The 20,741-nt window shown below is 40.6% G+C and overlaps 1 protein-coding gene across 5 annotated transcripts in view; it reads right to left on the reverse strand.

The window, feature by feature from the left end:
• PDSS2 (decaprenyl diphosphate synthase subunit 2) overlaps positions 1 to 20,741 on the reverse strand; it is a 175,507-nt gene that overhangs the window by 75,765 nt on the left and 79,001 nt on the right. For 4 of the 5 annotated variants that reach the window (XR_003999556.1, XM_030556055.1, XM_030556058.1 and 1 more), the window contains exon 2: positions 7,494 to 7,628. The exons of the other annotated variant lie outside the window; for it this stretch is intronic. Coding sequence is in view for 3 of the 4 variants with exons in the window: in XM_030556055.1 (XP_030411915.1) it covers positions 7,494 to 7,628 (135 nt within the window). In the remaining variant the exon portion in view is untranslated. The remainder of the gene's footprint in view (positions 1 to 7,493; positions 7,629 to 20,741) is intronic. 5 annotated transcript variants of the gene reach the window in all.

Consider the following 20,741-nt stretch of genomic DNA (forward strand, 5'->3'; position numbering starts at 1 on the left):
TACCACAAGTCCAACAGCACAAGCTTCAGAGGGAGTCATAATAACCTTCAAGAGTGATCCAAAGTCATGTTTTCTACATAAAAATGCCACAACTTTAAGTCCCTTTACTTGTGATGTTCCAGGGCTAGAAGCAAGTGCCAGGTTCCTCTTAGAAGCCTGAGATATACCCTTCCCAATGGCGTGAACCTATTTCAGCAGCAGAAGAGAATAGACTTTAAACCTGTAACATTTTATGCATGGAAAGTTGTTACTGCTTCAGGATTGACTCTTGCTTGTTCTGAGCGTTGTGCAGGTGTAATTGTTTTGGGGAGCAGATGCAAAAAACCCAGCTGCTTAGAATGTTAGAATAACTTCCAGGAGAAACTGATTAGTAAGTGGAGAGCAAGTAGATGGCTGAAGTACCATGATAAAAATATTCATTGCTCTACTATTTATGATATGGCTATCATTGCCCCACAATCAGATTTTAAAAATTCAAAATTATTTTGATATCTTATTACCCTACACTTTTGAAGTGAATGGAAGGACTCATTAATTTCAATGGGAATTCAACCAGGCCCTGTCACAAGGTGGCTGGCCCCTTTAAACATGAGATGGGCCAGCCACACCTGGGATAAACTCAGATCACCACCAGGTGGTGAGATGCTGTAAGGTCACATGATTTGCAGGTCATGTGGCTTAATTAGGTCTCTTTTTTCCCCCTTAAGAGGGCCTCGGCACAGGCAGAGATGGTGTGTCTCTTTCTCTTTTTCCTCAGAAAGAACATCCTTTCTAGGACTCCAAGAAGGAAGCCGTGGGAGTTTATGGCCCCTTTTTGGTGAGCCACCACTATGTTTTTGCATTTGTCTCTTTGGACACCCCAGAAGAGTTGGACTTTTCTTAAATTACTCAGCCAAAGGGCCAAATCAGTGGAACACCCAAACTTGGCTGTAGGTTTTTTTTGTTTTATTTTTTTTAGAATCCATGAGGAGTAACTGAGGCAGGACCACTGCAGAGCCAGCCCAAGCCATGCAGCGGTGGATAGGAGGCAGCTGCCCCATAACAGACCCTACAAAATCACAGCACTTCTAAATAAATAGATTTGGCACAGAACTATAAATGAGCAAAGCTTAATGTGAGCTATGAAGACATCCTGCATTAGTAGCTAGACCCATCCGTGGCATTAAACAACTAGTATACAACCCTGAAATAAGATGTTAACAAAAATTTAATATAAATATATTCCATCCCTATCCAAATTATGGGGAGGGACCAGTATACTCCACAAGCTTTCTGCCTCACTGCAGACTGGAAATTCTAGGATAACATCATTTAAATTAAACCAAAGTTTTTGACTGACTCATATAAGAAAATACAATCAGTACTATTGTAATACTTAATTTTCATTCCTGTAATTTTCAATGTACTTCAGAAATCTGTACTGAAAATGCATCACTTGCAGAATTTGTCAGGGAGAAATTGGGAGGTTTAGCTGCTGAAGACAGCTGGGTTTTTTAGCTTATGGGAAAGAACAGGAAAGATTTTGGGACTGCAGAACATTCACACTATCTGCATGTTTCTGCTTAAACCATCAGCAGTGAAACAGTTAACAATGTTGACAAGTTTTCAGAGTGAGCAGCCCACTGATCGCAGGGACAAACAGGTCTTACCTTCCAAAGTTACTGTTTCAGGTATTTACACCACTGTGTTGGCTTGTATGTGGAAGGTTTTCTTCACAACTTAGATTCTGGATCAGAACGCTGCAGTAAGGGGTAGCTTCTATGGCAAATTCCACCATTAAGGAGTAAGGAGTCACAGAAAAGCCCTGACTAAGAGCGTTAAACTGTTACGATAGTTAACAAACTTAACTCTGTTCTAGATAGGCTGGTAGCTCTTTGCATATCCAGTTTTCTAGTGCTAAACACTCCTGTGTTGCAGAAGTGATTTTATTTTATGTTCTTACAACAGTCCTTCGTAATCTTTACTGCAATGATTTCTGATGTACTCTGCATTGTATTCTTTTCTCTTATTCAACATATAATTGTTGTATTTGTGAATATTGCACATGTTGAAAACAATCAAAAGCTAATGAAGAAATGGTTGTAATGAATTAGTAATACTGTTAGAGTTGTATTTAGAATTGATTTTTATTTTTGCGGGTGGAAGATGATCAATAGGAATATGTAATCAAGTTGGATGTGCTTTTCACCTCCTGAGACTCCTCTTGTAAATTACATGAAGCATCTCAAAGCATTAATCCTGGAGATCAAAAGTTAAATAAAATAATTTTAAATACTCACTTAAACCACTTCTTAGTAGATTTTCCTCAATTTTTATTAAAAGGTATGGAAAACAAAACTGTAAATTCCTTAAAGAATTAGGACAGATTTCATACTCATCATGTTTTCCTTTATGTTTCAACCAAACAATCTTGTTAAGAATACCATCCTACTCAATATGTTCTTAGATGCTGAATATTTTAGAATTACATATTTTCTGCCCTTCTTAATTGGTTGATCCTCAAAGCACACACTACTTAGGATACTGAACCTATGCTGATATGGATAAGAACAATAAGTCCCAACGAAAATCACTTTTATGATGAAGAGACTGAATGTGCACCAGTAGAGGTGAGGATTGGTTGTTAAGATCTATTGTTACTATAATTAGAAGTCAAACACTAATTAGCAGTCCCATTAATAAGATAAATCTCTACAATATCTGCAGCTGAGACCCAGTCTTGTCCTTAGGCTGTGGTAACAAGCATATCTGTTTGTTGATGACACTCTGCCTTTAAGAGTTTATGCTGAACTTCTACACACATACATTGCCATGTCAGACTACCTTATTTCTTGTTTCCAGTATTTTTTTCTCTCTTCACTTCCACCCAACATGTTCTGTTTATTTCTACTGTGCTTTTAGATCATTGGGCTAGGAAGCGAGGAGGGAACTTCAGACTCTAAGGAGCTTCAGACTCCTAGATTGCAGCCCTTGGCCATTTCCTCCTTGTAACTACAGGTCAGTCTAAATCTAATCAGCTATAGATTTCCATCCCTGGTGAATTCAGAAAAGAAGAAATGAATTTGCTTCTTGCAAGTATAAGGATTCTACACTTGTTTTTGATAAAAAAAAAATGTGTAGGTAATTTTATGTGTAAATTAGCAGCAGCAGTCTATCAAAATTTGGGCATCCACTGCTTCCTTATTCCGAACTACAGAACCATACCTCTCACCTCTCTGGATTTTATACAATATAACTAGTAGTGTAGGCTCTCCATAAGCAGAATTACTCATTTTATGTGGAAGGAGGGAAAAGATAATAAGAAAAAAAGAAAAAATGGCAGGAACAGCAAGGATAACAGGAGACAAAATGCAACAAAAAGAAAAGCTATGTGCTAATACACTTTATTTACATTTTTTATGTATGGAGTAGTAATATACAAGTGCTATATACGAGAACTGGAGGGGAAGGAGACTCTTTGCTCAACTAAAATCAAGTTTGATTTTTTTTACAATTACATAACCCCAACTAAAGCTTTGCTTACACACAAAGAAAATAAAAATGCACCAAAAATAAATAGGTGCCCCATATTTATATTATCATTTGTCCCACACACTGACTAATTTGGAGATAGGAAGAGGAAGACAAATAAGTAGTGGCCTAATCAAATTCTACTACTCGGTGACATTCTATTTTATTTTAGATTATACATACTGCTTATTCGCACTTTATTTTACTGAAGAACATGGAGGCTGAAAAATTCATGATAATTAAACCTCATTCCAAAATATAAAGTGCAATTGACTTATCCTTTTCTGAATTAAATGGGTAAAGCATATTCTACTATACATCCCCTTCTTCTCTTCTCAAATTATATTTTCAACATACTGGCTACCAAATATGTCAGGCTGATAGTTAAGGGCTACCACTGTAGGGACAGAGATTTAACGAGAACACAGACATGGATTCCAAAACAAACAGGGGAAAGAAACATTGGGCTGGTATAATCTCTGAGTAGTACTGGAACAATTTAGTTTATGGTAGGACTTCAGGAAAGCAATTAATTACTCACTACCAATTGCCTGAAGAGCAAGTGAGCCATATCCAGTAGCTAAAAGCCCACAACATAATGTCCATCCACAGCATTCAAATATCAGGCAATGAAGATGCTCTTTACAGTGCCAGGAATAATATTTCCAGCCTTTTTCATATATGTACATAGATGAAGTAATTACATAGTATGGCAACAAAAAAAAACCTGCATAATTTACAGGAGAGTTGAAAATAACCTGAAAGAACATATTTCCAGAAGGAATCTCCATAGCCTGAAACGTATTAAAACTATATAAAATAAAAAGGAATAAATAAAATAAAGTTTCTTTGTTTCATAGCCTAAAGGGGTGTATTCTGGCGTCAATAGGTACTTCTAACTTCCACATACATACCAGCATCATGACAGAATAGTGACTGTGTCCGTACCAAGATCTGAGAGAAAACTACACGGCTGGAAAATGATGTCCCTTGGTTCCTATTCAGGAAACTAGTCTTTGTAAAATATCATTTGTAATACAGAAAGGAATTGCAAATGGCTTTTAGACCTTGATTTTATAAGCATTTTGTCCTTTTTATTTTATCTGTTTAATTGAGAAAAATAGAGATTGGGCACAAGTTCCATATCCAATGTGTCCTTGGAGAGCCACAAAGTGTAACACAAGCTCACAAAAACTACAGAGGACTCAAACCCACTTCCATTTAAAACCAATGGCAAAACCCACACTGACTTCAATGGGAGCAGTATCTGGCCCATATATAGTACAAAATATACAGTGCCTCAGCATTATTACTAGAATGCATTATTGCTCCCATATTTCACCTTGCTATTGATCTGAAGCGTCACAGAAGATTTAAATTTAACACATTTCCATTGTTATCACTTTTGCAGACAGTAATGAACACTAATGTTCTGTGTAGGAGCATTTAAATGTCTTTTATCTTCTGAGTGTCTGACTAATTCTAGATATTATTATGGTTGTGTCTTCCTTTTACACTTAAATTATTGGACTAGACCTTCAACTGTCTTAAATTCTCATAGCTTCACCGATGTCCACGGTGCTGCACCAGTTGGTCCATTATTAATTCAGTGTTTTAAATGCTTCTACTAGTCACTTGTCTAATTACAGCTTTAAATACTTAAAATGTATCTCCATTCTCAGAATGACCACATTCAAGACTATATACACTGTTTTCCTCTCTCTTGTCTTAAGCATTTTTAAGATAAGCTTTTCTGTAATCATTTACAAACCAAACGACAATACCTCCTATACCAGGGATTGGTAACCATTGGCATGCAGGAAGCAGGCAGCACATCCTTCGGCCTGCGCCGCTTCCCGCAGCCCCCATTGGCCTGGAGCAGTGAACTACAGCAAGTGGGAGCCGTGATCGGCCTTTCTGTAATAATACCTCCACTATATATTTTTGGATGTTTCTTAGGGCTTGTCTAGACCAGTGTTTCTCAACCTTTTTCTGCTGGTGACTCCCTTTGGACTTACAAAAAACCCATGACCCTCCCCCACACTAGACAGAAAAAATTGCACTCCTACCTTAAATTTGGCACTGAAACATGTAAATTAGCTTTACTGGGCCCCCTATGGCATGGGTCCCAGGCATTGCCTGGCTTTGTACCTCCTAAGGCAAGCCCTGCTTGCAACCTCCCCAAACCTCTCCTGTGACTCCCCCTCGCCCTCTCCCCAGGTTGACAAACACTGATCTAAACTAATAGTGTGCAACAAACTGGGGTAAAGATGTACTGTGGACTCCGTTTCCACACACTCAGTTTTCCCTAGTGCACACTCATGTACTCCTGTTCCAAAGTGGAGTAGATCAAAGCATACAAGGGAACTTCAATCACTATTTCTGAATAGATCTAGTCATAAACATGCCTCTGTGCATTTGCATGTTTTTGGTCTAACAGCATCAGAGCTGGTCACGAATTAAATTTCAAAGATGGTGAAGAAAACATTTGGGGGGTGGGGGGATTCCAACAAAGTTCAAATAAAATTTCAATAAAAATTTTTCAAAATTTCAATTTTTTTCTACCAGTTCTAATATCACTTATGATTTCAGCACAGCTCCAGAGACAGCTAACTGCCAAACAGCCAGGAAAGAGCATGGGACACTGTTCTAATAAAAATCCTATCATCATGTAAGGTCCCAGGAACCCCTATCAGGATGAGAGCCCTGTTATGCTAAGAGCTGTACAAACAGAGGTAGGTAGACAGTCCCCACCCTAGACAACTTGCAATGAAGAAGAAGAGCAACATACAAAGGGTTGGGGAAAGGGAGGCCACCACTTTGTATACCACATATACATAAAAAATTACATACACCTCTACCCCGATATAACGGACCTGATAGAATGCGGGTTCGCATACAACACAGTAAAGCTCTGGGGTGCCAGGCCAGGCTGGGGCTGAGGAGTTCGATAAGGGGCAGAGGGTCTCGGGGGTAGTCAGGGGCTCCCCCCCAGAGTCTGGAGGGCAGGAGCTGTGGGAGGGCACTTTTGGGAGCCCCGCAGTCCCAGAGTGGTCCAGGGGATTAGCAGCGGACCAGGAGCAGCCCACTCTGCTTTCCTTGCCCTGGCCCCAGCTGCGTTGCTCAGGGAGGAGATCCTTTTCCCCAAGCCCCCCCGCACTAACCAGCAGTGACGAAAGTGGAGCAGCCCGGCCCCAGCCCGCTCCACTCTGCCAGCTCCCAGCTGCAGCGCTCCACTTCCCATCACAGGTGAGTATGGGGGGCGTCCTTTCCCCAACCTCCCCGCACTGACCAGCAGTGGGAAGCGGAGCAGCCCAGCCCCAGCCAGCTCCACCCTGCCAGCTCCCAGCTGTGGTGCTCCACTTCCCGCTACAGGTGAGTGCAGGACCTTTCCCCAGCCACCCACCAGCAAGGAAAGTGGAGCGGGCTGGGGCCGCATTGCTCTGCTTCCCGCCACAGGTGAGTGCAGAGGGGCATCCTTTCCCCAACCTCCCCACGCTCACCGACGGCAGGAAGCGGAGCGCCATGGCTGGGAGCTGGTGGAGCGGAGCAGACTGGGGCCAGGCTGCTCTGCTTCCTGCTGGTGCCGGTGAATGCCTGTCAGGTGGCAGAGGAGTGGGGGGTGGATAAGGGTCGGAGCAGTCAAGGGATGGGGGGTTGGGTAGGGATGGGGGTCTCTGGAGGGGGTGGTCAGGGAACAATGAATGGGGAGGCAAAGCAAGTTCGATATAATGTGGTCTCACCTATAACGTGGTGAGATTTTTTGTCTCCCAAGGACCGCATTACATCGGAGTAGAGGTGTATATATATAAAAAAACCCACACACATTTGGTATTTTAAGAGGGGATTTTTAAGTTTATAATTACAAAAATCACTGTTGACTTTCCCCAAGTGCCCTTCAGACCAGCCATTAAGATGTAATGGAAGTCACCTGTCCAATAAACATATGTCAGTGTTTTTTGCTGTAAGAGGTTGCACCATACCTGGAATAAATCCCGCTGACCATGTCATGCTGGAAAGAAAGTTCTGCTCCATTGCTGGGACCAGCTGCTTTGGAAATAAGCAATACGACCAAACCTCGCATCTGTAGGTTATTCCGGCTATCATACACAAGCCCTCTGCCAAAAGAAGGAGGGGAAGGTTGGGGGGAGGGGGAAATAAAAATCAGGATTTTTCATAAAATCATTTTACCTGTTCACACAAGATCCAACTAGAAAGACTCAGCCTCCACAGTGACATCATCATTTCATCTAAAGACTCTACTATTCACATCAGTGGGTGAAGGAAACTGAAGTTCTCAATCAAGATCTTTTGTCATTTTTACTCCATAATTTATGGTGAAATGTTACTAATACAAATAAACACAATACTTCAATCTGGAATTCCCATTTCTATTTCCTAGAAGAAGTGTATGCCCAGCACTTCTGTAAAGTTTTCACCAGGAATATTTTTAGATAATTTGATGGTTATACAATACAACAGTAATAGTATGAAATATTTTTACCAAGTATAAAAAAACAAAAGCAGCCATAAAGATGGTAGATGGGTACAACCAAAATCTATAATCTACTGAAAAATATTAAATGTTATATCAGAACATACAAGATTAACTGCATTTTAGGAACAAACTTAGTAAAACCATAGAGAACAATAGACAAGAAAACTTCCACAGAAGTGAGGTAGTTAAATTCACTGGAGAAAGATTAACAGTTTGAACAAACAGAAGAACAGCTCCAAATGCTTTATCTTTAAATTCAGTTCTCTCTCACCGTTTCTGCCATGAACAATTCTTAACTACCGCAGAGAAGGTGGCAGCTCAAAAATTAGTTTGCTTAAAAACAAGCTTTGCTCTCCTCCTGGACCCCAAATTTCTGGAATCTCTGCCTCCTAGTCCTACTCTCCAGAAGGCTAAAAGTTTAGAGTAAAAGGATTTTATATACCACAAAAGTGTTATGCAGTAATCCAACTTCCAATGAACTTGAGTACAAGATCTTTGATACTATCATAACCTTAGTTTTTATATGGCTCATTTTACAATATAGTAGGTTACTAGACAGGTTGTATCCCATATTATTCCTGGCTATAATTCTCTGGCTTGATCTCTGGAAGAAATTAGATCATATCTGTCTTTATAACAACACTGCTCCAGGAAAATCTATGGTATCTTTCAGCTAGGTGATATTAATGTGTAAGAAAATCTAACATACATTACTTAATCTCAGAATACTTCATAGTTGAATATTATAAAACATTTCCACCATTTTGCAATCCAAGACAAACTAGAGTATCTTCAGGACGGTATTTGAAATTAACAGTTCTATAAATACAAAAATTCGCAATTTGCATGTTAGACTCAGTGACAGACAATGATGTTCACACTGCAGGCTGCCACTGCATCCTTGACTCATTCCATTATGTCTCGATAATACTTATTGCTTCTATAGAGGTTTACATTTACAAAGTGCTTTACAAACATTAACCAACGTTGCAGTACATGCAATCCACCAATATTGATTGTTCTGACGCGTGAAAAACCTTGCCATAATAGGATGAGTTACAACAAGATAGCAGTGAAGGAACTCATTCAGCAGCTTTTCAGGCATGTTATAACCATAGTATAGTTAAAAAAAAAAATTAGTCTGTTGAAAGAGAAGAGAAAGACAGAACAGATTATAATTTGGCAAGTCAAGAAGACCCAGTCAGCATGCTACTTGTATATAGGGTAGGAGTAAAGCAGGAAGGAAGAGTCTGGGGAATGAGTCGGCTGAATAAAGAGGTGAAGGAGATCAAGTCTGGCTCTTCAAGTGTTGCCTCTATATTCACACTTGTGGCATGTGCCTCCCCCTGCATGCCACTGACCTACAGGAAAGTGGTGCCTGTTGGAGCAGTCTGAGCACTCTTTCACAGCACTGAATGGTTGGAGTTCCAAAAAGCTGAGGAAAAGTGAGTATGAAGTACACATAAACAGAGGCAATGTTCACAAAGAACTTCTGTTCTTTTGGCAAGTAACCATTTATTTTTCAAGCAAACTCACATTTTTGGGAATCTAGCAAATGCTACAAGCCCCCAGGAAGGTGAGCAGTAGCATTCTAAAAACAAGAATTGCAGACCCGCTCTCGCAAAATAAGCATTAGATGCCCCTGTTAAGAAAACAATATTCTGAAAATATGTGTACAGAATTCCAAGTTGCACTCCTGCAGATTTCTATGATGGAAACACTGATGCCATCTTAGTTTGGTAGAGAGAGCTAAGAATTGAAGTTCTGACATCCTAATTAACATCTCATTTGCCAGCCTTTTCCCACTAGACAGGTGGTGATTCACTTTACAGTCCTCATTGAAGGAAGGGCAGCTGGTGCCCAGAATATATTCTGAGGTCATGAGTAGCAAATAGGGTTGCCAACTGTCTAATCGCACAAACCCAAACACCATTGCCCTGCCCAGCCCTTGTCCCATGGCCACGCCCCTTCCATGCCCCTTCTCTGAGGCCCCACCCCTGCTCATTCCAGCCCCCATCCCTCCCTCCATCACTCACCCTCCCCCACCCTCACTCACATTCACCGGCCTGGGGCAAGGCATTAGGGGGCAGGAAGGGGTGCAGGCTCTGGGAGGGACTTTGGGTGTGGGAGGGGATAAGCGGTCGGGCTCTGGGAGGGAGTTTGAGTGTGTGGTGCAGGCTCTGGGCTGAGGCAGGCAGTTGGGGTGCAGGCTCTGGGCTGGGGGTTTGGACTGTCGGAGGGGGCTCTGGGCTGAGCCTGGGGCAGGATGCTGGGGTGCAGCAGGGGGTGTGGGCTCTTGGAGGGAGTTTGGGTGCAGGAGGGAGTGAGGGGTCTGGGTCAGGCTCTGGGAGGGAGTTTGGGTGCAGGGAGGGCGTGAGGTGTGAGCTCTGGGCTGGGGCAGGTGGTTGTGCTGTGTGAGGGGGCAGCGCTTACCTCAAGTGGCTTCCGAAAGTGACCGGCATATCCCTCTAGCAGCAGCTCCTAGGCGAGGGGCCAGCGGTTTTCATGTGCTGCCCCTCCCCACAGGCACCGCCCCTGCAGGTCCCATTGGCTGCAATTTCCTGGTCAATGGGAGCTGCGCAGTCAGCACACGTCCCTACAGCCCCTGTGATGGCACAGGAGGTCTCCATGCGCTAGCTCTGCCTGCAGGCTCCATCCCTGCAGCTCCCATTGGCCACAGTTTCTGACCAATGGGAGCTGCAGAGTTGGAACACGAGGCAGGGACAGCGCGGGGAGACCTTCTGCCCCCTTCCCAGGGCCACAGGTACATGCCGGCCACTTCCGGGAGCAGCATGGGGCCAAGGCAGGCAAATTTTTTTCACCAAAAAACTATATTATATACACGCACACAAACGCACGCACGCACGCACACAGAGTAAGTTTTAAACTAACAATTTAATACTGGTAGACAGTGATGATGATTGTAAAGCTTGGTTGAGGTGGAGGAGTCAGAGGGTGGGATATTTCCCTTACTGCTAAATGATGAACTAGCAACTGGCTGAACCCTAAATGGTTAACTCTCTCACTCTACAAGGCAGCAGGAATGGAAGGAGATATGCACATTATCCCTTTAAGTACACTGCCTTGTTAATTAGATCAGCTTGCTGAGACCCCAGCTGCTGCAAGCTCCCTCCTTCCTGAACCCTGGTGTGTCCCCCCCCCCCGCTCTGTGGAAGATGGGGTAAGCGGGGTGCAGGAGCAGGGGGACACACTGACATTAGCCTCCCCACTTCCTTCCCTCTCCCCCACACAGCAAGCAGGAGTCTCTGGGAGCAGCTCCAAGGCAGAGGGCAGGAGCAGCACATGCCAGTGGAGGGAGGGACAGCTGCAACTGCTATCCTGCTGGGCAGCTACTGCACAGGGAACTTAGGGGAGCGGGGAGCTGACAGGGGGGCTGCCAGTCCACCCTGGTTCCAAGCCCCCACCAGCCAGCTGCAATGGGCTGCTCTTCCTGCAAGCAGTAGACAAAGCAGATGGCTGCCAAACGAGTTAGAAGGGAGCATTACATAACTTTAAACGAGCATGTTCCCTAATTGATCAGCAACGTAACAACAAAACAACATTAACCGGACAACTTTAAGTGAGGACTTACTGTACAATCCAGTTCTGCAGAATGTGACAATTAAAGAGTACAAATTTTGTTTTCAATTTTTAAAAAATAGTTGCAAATTAGAATTGAGTTATGAGCTTGGCTTTCAAATATTTAGAAATCTTTGGGGCCAAATGTACAACAAATATTTACAGCTGATGCAAAAAATTTAGCCTGTAGCAGTGTCACTGGCTGCCAATCCTAAAAGTCAATTTGGTGCCATGCAGTTAAAAACTACTTGTATATCTTTAATTGGGTGTTAAAATGTAAATGGCAATTAATGCTGTGGCAGTGCCTAAGTACGTAGCTAGCAAACTTTTAATCAACAGATTTGAGTGTTGCTTGAAAACTATAAGTGCATGGAGTAATAGTAACAGTAACTAGCAAAAAAAATATTCAGCTTGGGATTTAGTATTCAAGCACAGGATAATGCACAAGGTCAGATCATGAACTACTTCACCATTGCAAAAATAAGAGTAGACTTGCTTGAATAATTTCATATTCTCTTAACTAGGAAGCTTTGTGATCCAGTGGTTAAAGAAAAAAACTGGAAGTAAGGAGAGATCTGAGTCCTAATGTGAATACTTACCATGGTACATTGAGCAAGCTACTAGCTCTCAGTCATCGGCCTTGGACATTCCAATTTTAAAAATGGGTAAAAACTAGCAAGACATCAATGAAACCCCGATGCTATATCCAAGATAAGCTTTCTTGGGATTAAAAGTAATCCACATATTTTCTGATGTTCCTTCACACATTCCTTTTTATACTACCTTATTTATGGCTAGAAATCAAGAAACTAGGTAAGCTGTTGGTAGTGTTTGAGCACCCTCTGGATCTGAATATAAGTGGTGCTGAAATACAGACAAGTACCTGCCTCTATACAAACGAAGACTGTGGTAAGAAGAGGGACAGTCTTTATACATTTCAACATCCAACAAGGAAAGGCATTTAGGACATATACACTGCAGATTACTTAACTTTATAGTTTTTTGCCATCTGGATACTAGTGCTTGCAAGCAAGTTTGCATGAAAGACTGCGTATGGATTATTTCAGGAATCGTGCACAAAGGATGGAAAGTTAACAAAATAACAAAACTGTTCACTTATCATAAGTTTTCTTTTTACTGAAAATATATACCTAATGAAGGATTTTAAAGGGAAAAAGTTGTTTTCAGCACTCAGTGAATTTACAGGTTTTGTATCTTTATTCTCACTACTCAATTGAGTAAGTAAAAATCTGCTTACAATATTTCAAAAATTTAGATGAAAAGCCACACTCTTCCTCATGCCAAGAAAGTACTGACGATATAAACAATTAACATTGTGTAGATTTCCAAAGTTTGAGCCACATGTAAATACTACAACAGTCCAGCAAAAGTTAGAAAAATACATATATTCTGACTATATACAGCATACACGTCCTGTGTACAGAATACATGACGGTGTGTGGTGGTATAAACTAAAGCCAGAAAACTGTTTAAGTTCACCTTATTACTCATCCGTGTTTAAGCACAAGAGAGATGCAGGTCATCCAACTATGTGCAAATAAAATCTTCATACTGCCTCACACCATTCATGCATTTTGTTTACGATGTATGTTAGAGAAAAGTAGCTCTTAAAAAAAAAAAGTTACTGATACTATTCCTTCCTATTCCTTTGTCCATAAAACCAAGTTGCCTTAGTTCTCAGAAAAATTAGTATTCATAATTTTAAACATATTAAAAATAATCTGAGGAAACTGTTTTTGATATTTGGAAGCCCAGTATCTCATGATTTGTCCAGGCTAGAAACAAATTGTATTATATCATACCATTAAAAAGCAGCTTTCCCATGGGACACAGACCTGCTGAGCCACAAAGTACAGGTACTTAAATCAGTTGCTGGTTTGGAAATGGATATGGCAAGTAGAGAACAAGTGAAGTTTTAAATTTCCACGTTCACCTGATCCATACTAGGGGAGGGAAGGGAATGAAAAATAGCCTATTATTACTATTAATAAAAAAATCCAACTGTTTGAAAGTTCAGAGGTTTAGAATGTTGCTAGTAAAAACAGATTGTTCGCAGAGTGCAGGGCAAGGCACTCAAAGGTGTAAAAGAGGAAGAACTGTACAGGTATAACGACTAAATATGTGGTATGTCTACCACATAATTATATAAGTAAAATACAATTTTAGCCAGGACACCTTACACATAGATATAGATTTATGAGCAAAATACTATTCAAAGTCCAATTCCATTTATAGAAATGACAAATTATGTATCTGACATGTATCATATCCATACTAAAGCAAATTACATTAGACAAATTAAAAAAAGCCTAAGGTGACCATTCTTTAGAAACTATAGCATCTATTTGACATGGCTTCAGGGGTCACATTCACACTCTACCTGATTTAAATTCTCAAGAGATATTCTGCCCAAGTAACAGCTACACAGAAGTGTTCCAGATGGTGCAATTAGTTTTGATGGGTATGTGGCAGAAGACAGGTTCCTCTAGGGGGAAAAAGTGAACTGAAAGCAACCCAAGTGAAATTGGGCACATATGCAAGTAGTGTCAAGCTTGGAATCTTTTGGAAAACCTCTGCAGAATAACATCACAAGTGTGAGCATAGAGAGCCAAGAAAAGACATTAGTAAATTTTGCTTGCTGTAAGTTATAGACTAGGCAGATTGGAATTATACACTACACCCTCAGGGGAAAATAAAAAAAGATAGATGAGTATGTCTGGCTAACAATCTACAACAATCCAGCTTTTACAAAACATTAAAAAGGCTGGAAGAAAAGCATCTACGCTAGATTTTATGCATATGACAAAATAAGCCATTTGAAAACTGTCAGATTCACAGGTTTAAACACAGAACTCTTTTTTTTGAGTGAACAATGTTCATGCACAGGGGAGAAGAATCTAGCTCTGAAACATGCATATTACGCTACACAGACACAAGAGACTCACACCACCCACTCAAGCAGTGACATTGGCTAATAGCTAATGTGCTGCAAATGACACCTCCTACTACCACACTCCGTCTGTTACAGAGAATAAATCAAGCAAACATGAGCATTCCACTTAATGTTTTGTGCATTTCTCAACTTGTAGTGCCCATTTCAAAAGACTTTACTTTAAAAATGCAGTTTGGAGATTTTGACAAAAAAACACTGCCTAGTTGCAAGCAATTAATATTTTTAGCATTAGTCCTATTAGTTAACCAAGGTTGTGCAACAGAATGAAATTTAGAGTATCTGCAATGGAGTTGATTGTGAGATGACAAAAAAGTAATTTTATTACCAGTCTTTTGCTTTCTACAGTATATCATAATGAGATTAAAATGGAGAATAGAAAAATAATGGGAAATATAATAAGCCAGTTCAATAAGTACATGAGTGGACAAGGATGAGATATCATGATGCTGACTGGATAATGGGAAGCCTAAAGAAAGTGTGTAAGTAACTGGTAAATTAACAAATCATGGGAATAGCAGAAGTGTGAATAAGGAAGATTGAAGAAGTAGCTAGGAAAAGTGTTATGTAAGCAAAATCAACAAAGGTGGTAAGTACATTTAGGAATAATATTAAGAAAGCCACATAGCTGTGGTTTCCATAAAAATATAGCTGGCCCACACTGTACATACGAATTGTGTGATATTACAAATAATAAACAGTAATTTGCAGTACCATAGCACCTAGGAGCCCTAGTTATGGACCAGGACCCCACTGGGCAAAGCGCTACAGAAATACAGAACAAAAAGTCCTTGCCCCAAAGAGCAAATAGTGTTAAATTTATGACATACAGGGAAAGACTCTGCCCATTTTGCTCAACCCAAGTCAAAGAGGTTAACAGGGTATACAATATACTTGTAACCGTAATTATATTTCAAAAAGTATTTTTAACATTAATTACAATAGCCATTTCTAAACCTAAAGGTAGCCATTATCTGCACAGCATGGTTATCTGTCAACACTACATATGTGAGAGTTTTGCTGTCCTCATGGCTAGTTTCCAGTCTGCTTCAATAATGACTTGCTAGAAATAACAATTCAATATGTAACACAAAATATTTATATGAATTTGCTCAAGTGATCATATTTAAATAAAGCACAGTATGCTAAATATGTAATGTTAAGTCACTTATTTTCACCTGCCTACTACATATTTAACAAATACTTAGAACTTTATTATCTATTAACTTAAGTTCTTCAAACACCCCAAAATACCTTGTCTATGTTAAAGACTAAGTTAATGGCAGGTATGAAGTTAAAAAAGAGCTTATGACATTTGGATTTCAAAGACTGACTAGATACTTGGCCACCTGAATCTCATCTGCTTCATTCTGGAAGAAAAATGAACCTCTGCTCCCTACACAGTGGCTCAACAAAGCTAGAGCAACTTTACAACAAAAATCTGTTGGACAGTGGTATATAGCTGGGCAATCATCATGAGAGAGCCTTACTCATTCCTCTCTCTGTTTTTTCTAGTTCAGCAAAGCCAGACAAACTAGTTTCAGTACATGAAAGGAATACATAAAATTAGTCTTCACAATAGTTCTAAATTTTCCTTAAGTATGTACCCACTATTCCAATCTAGATGACTCTTGGGGGTGGGGTGGGGGGTTGTTTTGGCAGCTTACCAGTTCCCCCTGTTGGCAAGCTCAGAACACTGCAGTGTAACTGAACCTCTGGGCATACTGCCACAACTATGGACACATAAAATAAGCAATCCAAACAAGAGTTTTTGTAAATCAAGATTAACTTGAAGCAGTAAATCTATTTTAGCCTAGTCTATCTGCCTAACAAAATATTTAAATGGACCTCTTCACCTTAGTCTGTCTCTTGTTCAGTTCCCTTACAAGAAAAAGATATCAATTGAAAAACAAACAAACAAAAAAAACTTAATCTGAATTTTCTATTCAGGTTATGTTGACATGGGGAAAAAAAAAAGAATATAACAAAGTTAGGGTTCAGGCCTGTTACTGATGGAAAAGCAGAAACTCACTTAGAGAAGAAGAAAATGTAGGTAAGAAAAAAATGTTATTGGAGGGAAGGAAGGCGGGGAGGATAGATACTTGCTGTTCCAGCAGTCTAGACACCGCTAGGGTGAGACTCTTAAGTAGTGACTGAAAATAGGCACCTGAGGACAGTTGACTAAATTGGATACAGGCATCCTTTGTTCACAAAATGGGTTTTGCTGGGGAAGGCCAAGGAAAGACTGAACAATTCTTCATCCAAACATTACATCAGCCAAGGCCAACTCATATTTTGCAGTGGGTAGTGAAAGAATGCACCGATGACCAAGTGTTCACTTGTGAAATCTCATCTTTGGTTGCTCTGCTGTTCAAGTCCAGGATGACGACACTGACTGGTCAAGTGGGCTATTGCCACTTTAAAAGAGATTGCTTACTGAAATAAATTATACACTGGAATGAGTATATTTTATTCACCTGGAAACAGTGGATTGAGAAGCTTGACAGCCTTTTTATATCTCCCAGATAGAGCCAAAGCATTTTACTTTCTCCAAGGTTTTGTTTCACTAAGTAGAACTGTACAGCCCAGAAACACATCTAATGTATGCAATTGTTTTTCTAGAGACTGAGAGGACTTGGAACAGATGAGGGCAAGCAAATGGATTTAAATGAAAGGTTGCATTTTTGTTTGGGACTAAGTTTAAAGCTGATCTGAGCACTACTTTGTGCAGAAAAAAAATGTAGGTAGGACTGTTTGATGGAGAGAGGCCTCAGAGCTCAACCACTCTACTTGCTAAAACAATAGCTAAGAGAAAAGGCTCTTTCAGAGTCAAGAAATACAATGAAAATTTCCCCACAATGGTTCAGAAAGAGCTTTAGTCAGTCTTTGCAATGTTCAGATTTGAAAATGAAGTCCCACAAGCTTTTGAGAGTAATACTGATTCAACACGTGACCTCTCAGGTAACAGATGGCGGCGGTCCAAATGAACAAGATCCCAGAAGACTGACTGAATCCACAGCCATTACACTGATATCTATCAATTTCAGACACCATGTGTGTCTGGGCATACAGAGTGAAAAGCTTCACTGATGCTTGGTCCTGGATGATATTCTGACTATTTTGGCAATTTAGTGTTCTTTAGTGCTCACAACTCCAGGAAACTGATGCAGTGTTGGGATTTCTGGAAGGATCATTTGCTCTGGAACATATGGACCTCATCTGGGCCTTCATGCCACCATTCTGACACTGGTTGTTATGCAGACTAACAGGCATTCACTATAAGCTATGTTTGAATAAGTACTATGAAGATATTCGCCAGAGTAGGGTTGATTAGTAAATCGTCCAGTCTCCTACACTTTTTATTTCAAATGATTGATTAGGCAGTTCTGCCCAGTGGAAGTTTCTACATATGCTACTATCATACCAACCAGATGGAGATATCAGTGAGCCAATACTTGCCAATTTCTTCACAGCCTCTTGAAGGAATGCCCTGTGAAAAAGTACAAAGGAGACAGAGTAGCACCAAACCCCCACCCAACAACAGTCTTCAGCAACCCCAAAATGAGCAATTAAAGATACCAAAGCCTTCCTCATTGTTTTTTCCTGTGACCCAAGGATCACAAACTTCTTTGTGACTACAAAGGACTGTGAGGAATTATGAGTTGTGTGTGATTTTTGCGGGGTTGTGAATCCTAGGTCAAGAATCACTGGTCTAGACGGTGGCAAATCTGAATCCCTTCTTGTCCCAGGTTAATAGGCTAACCATGAATTTCATGAACACCTAAGAGGCAGGAGAGTACATGAAGAGCACTGCTTAGAGTTCATAGTGCTCAACTACAGTTGTGAAGCACAGGGCACACTAGCTGAACTGATGCACTGGGATATGAAGATTGTGCTGTATACACTTCAAAGAAGCCTACATATTTTGGAGCCATCTCTTATAGTAGAAAACTGGAATCTCATTCTTGAACTTTGTGAACTGCAAGATTAAATGCTGACAGGTCCAGTTCTGGATCAAAGCCTCCACTTTCTTCTGTCTACCACAAATACTCGAGCAGTTTACAGTATTCTGTTGGTACTGGGATAATCTCTCCAAATGTGAGAGATATGTCTAAATGTCCACTGTTACCTGGATATTGGGGAAGAAGAGACAAAATATTGCAGGAGAGGATTCCTGGAAGGCTATTACAAAGCACACACTGATAATTTTGAGAGCCCATTTGTCTGATGTGGTACTGGTTATGGGGAAGAAAAAATTCTTCAATCTTCCTCTTAGATAAAAAGGCTCCTGGACTTCCAAGACTTCACTGCTTTATAGGAAAGCTGTCTCTAGGATATGTTTCCTCTTGCTGTCATTTGGGAAGTCCTTTCTGGCCCCAGTTGGTTGAAAGGACTGGCAGTTCAGGTGAAATTTCAGTTTTTTGGTCATAATTGCAACTCTCCCCCGTATTTTCCTCAAAGTGACTTGTTTAGGCAGTCTTGCTGAAATATGACAAATGCTTCAGGACTTTTCCAAAAGTCTCTGAAAAGTTTCACCCATCAAAAAAGGGGCTGGATGACGGTGCAACTGGAAACTATATTCATATAAAGAGTCCTAAGCCATGCATTTCACTTCACAACAATATTTCAGGGAAAAGCTTTGGCAGAGAACCTTGTATTATCACAGATGATGGTATATGTAAAGTAAACAGGGTATTTTCCAGTAATCTCTCTCCAATCCCTTGTAGAAACTTTTCTGCTGTCAGTGCAACAGAGTGACGGCACCCTTGGTTATTTACCAGGTGACAACTGAATATCTGAAGGCCAATTTAGAGAGAGTTCTTGAATTCACAGTCCATTAAATAATTAAGATCTCCTAGTCCATCCACTTGAATCAGGATTTTCCTATGATAAGAACAGTTTTGGCAGAGATACAAAATGGGAGAGTAAATTCTGGATGACCTTATCTTGTTGTACTGATAAAGTTCTAAGGAGGCTCTGCTGGTGATGTTCAACCATTCTAAGTCCAATGTTTCCCCCAAAGATTCTGGAAAAGGAACATGTTTTGTCCTTCCTACACCATGATGGCATCCTGGGTCAATGGAAGCTGGATCTGCTGTTTTTAAGGTGGCATGGATAGGATCTACTAAGTAATGAACATCCTTATTGAGATTGAAGTGACCGGAATCATCAGATTCCGAATGAACTGAGGGAATGGAAAATTTCACTCTCCTTAGGTGAAGATTTTGGGAGAACAAATGCATCACTTGGATATGTCATGAGAGAATGAGGCTGGCTTGCATTTATTTTTAGGGGACGGTGATGGAAGATGGGGTGGATTATGTCCAAAAGAACTTCTGTAAAATGCATGACTAGGTGTTGCCTGAACAACTTGACTTCATAAGGAGTCAGCTAAAGAGAGACAATGCATGCCTAGAACTGCTAAGGAGGGTTTTGCTTCCCAGGAATAGGAAAGCAATCAGTTTTCCATCTGAACGAAAGAGGCTGTTTAATGAATTGCCTGAAGTTTCAGCACCAAGCTGACTTTAGGCTGTGTGGCCCATTTAGGGCCTGGAGTAGAACTATTAGAGATACAGAAAGACAGTTATAAAAACAAGGGCAGTCACAGTAAGAGACAGTCTCAAAGAAGAGTACCCAGAAGTCACCTACTACAGGACAGGCCCAACAAAGAAAATAACTGAACGCCACTAGCCCCATAACCTGAAGCAAATACTCATCAACAACTGCACACCATACAACATCAACACTAACCCAGGAACCTATTCTTGCAACTAAGCCCGATGCCAACTCTGTCCACATATCTATTCAAGTGACACCATCATAGGACCTAATCACATCAGCCAGGCCATCAGGGGCTCATTCACCTACACATCTACCAACGTGATATATGCCATCATGTGCCAGCAATGCCCCCTCTGCCATGTACATTGGCCAAACCGGACAGTCTCTACGCAAAAGAATAAATGGACACAAATCTGACATCAGGAATCATAATATTTAAAAACCAGTGGGAGAACACTTCAACCTCTCTAACCACTCAATGACAGACTTAAAGGTGGCAATTTTATAACAAAAAAAACTTCAAAAACAGCCTCCAAAGAGAGACTGCTGAACTTGAATATGCAAATTAGATACAATTAACTTAGGTTTGAACAGAGACCAGGAATGGTTGGGCCATTACAC

Source organism: Gopherus evgoodei, chromosome 3, assembly GCF_007399415.2.
Source record: "Gopherus evgoodei ecotype Sinaloan lineage chromosome 3, rGopEvg1_v1.p, whole genome shotgun sequence".
NCBI lineage: Eukaryota > Metazoa > Chordata > Testudines > Testudinidae > Gopherus > Gopherus evgoodei.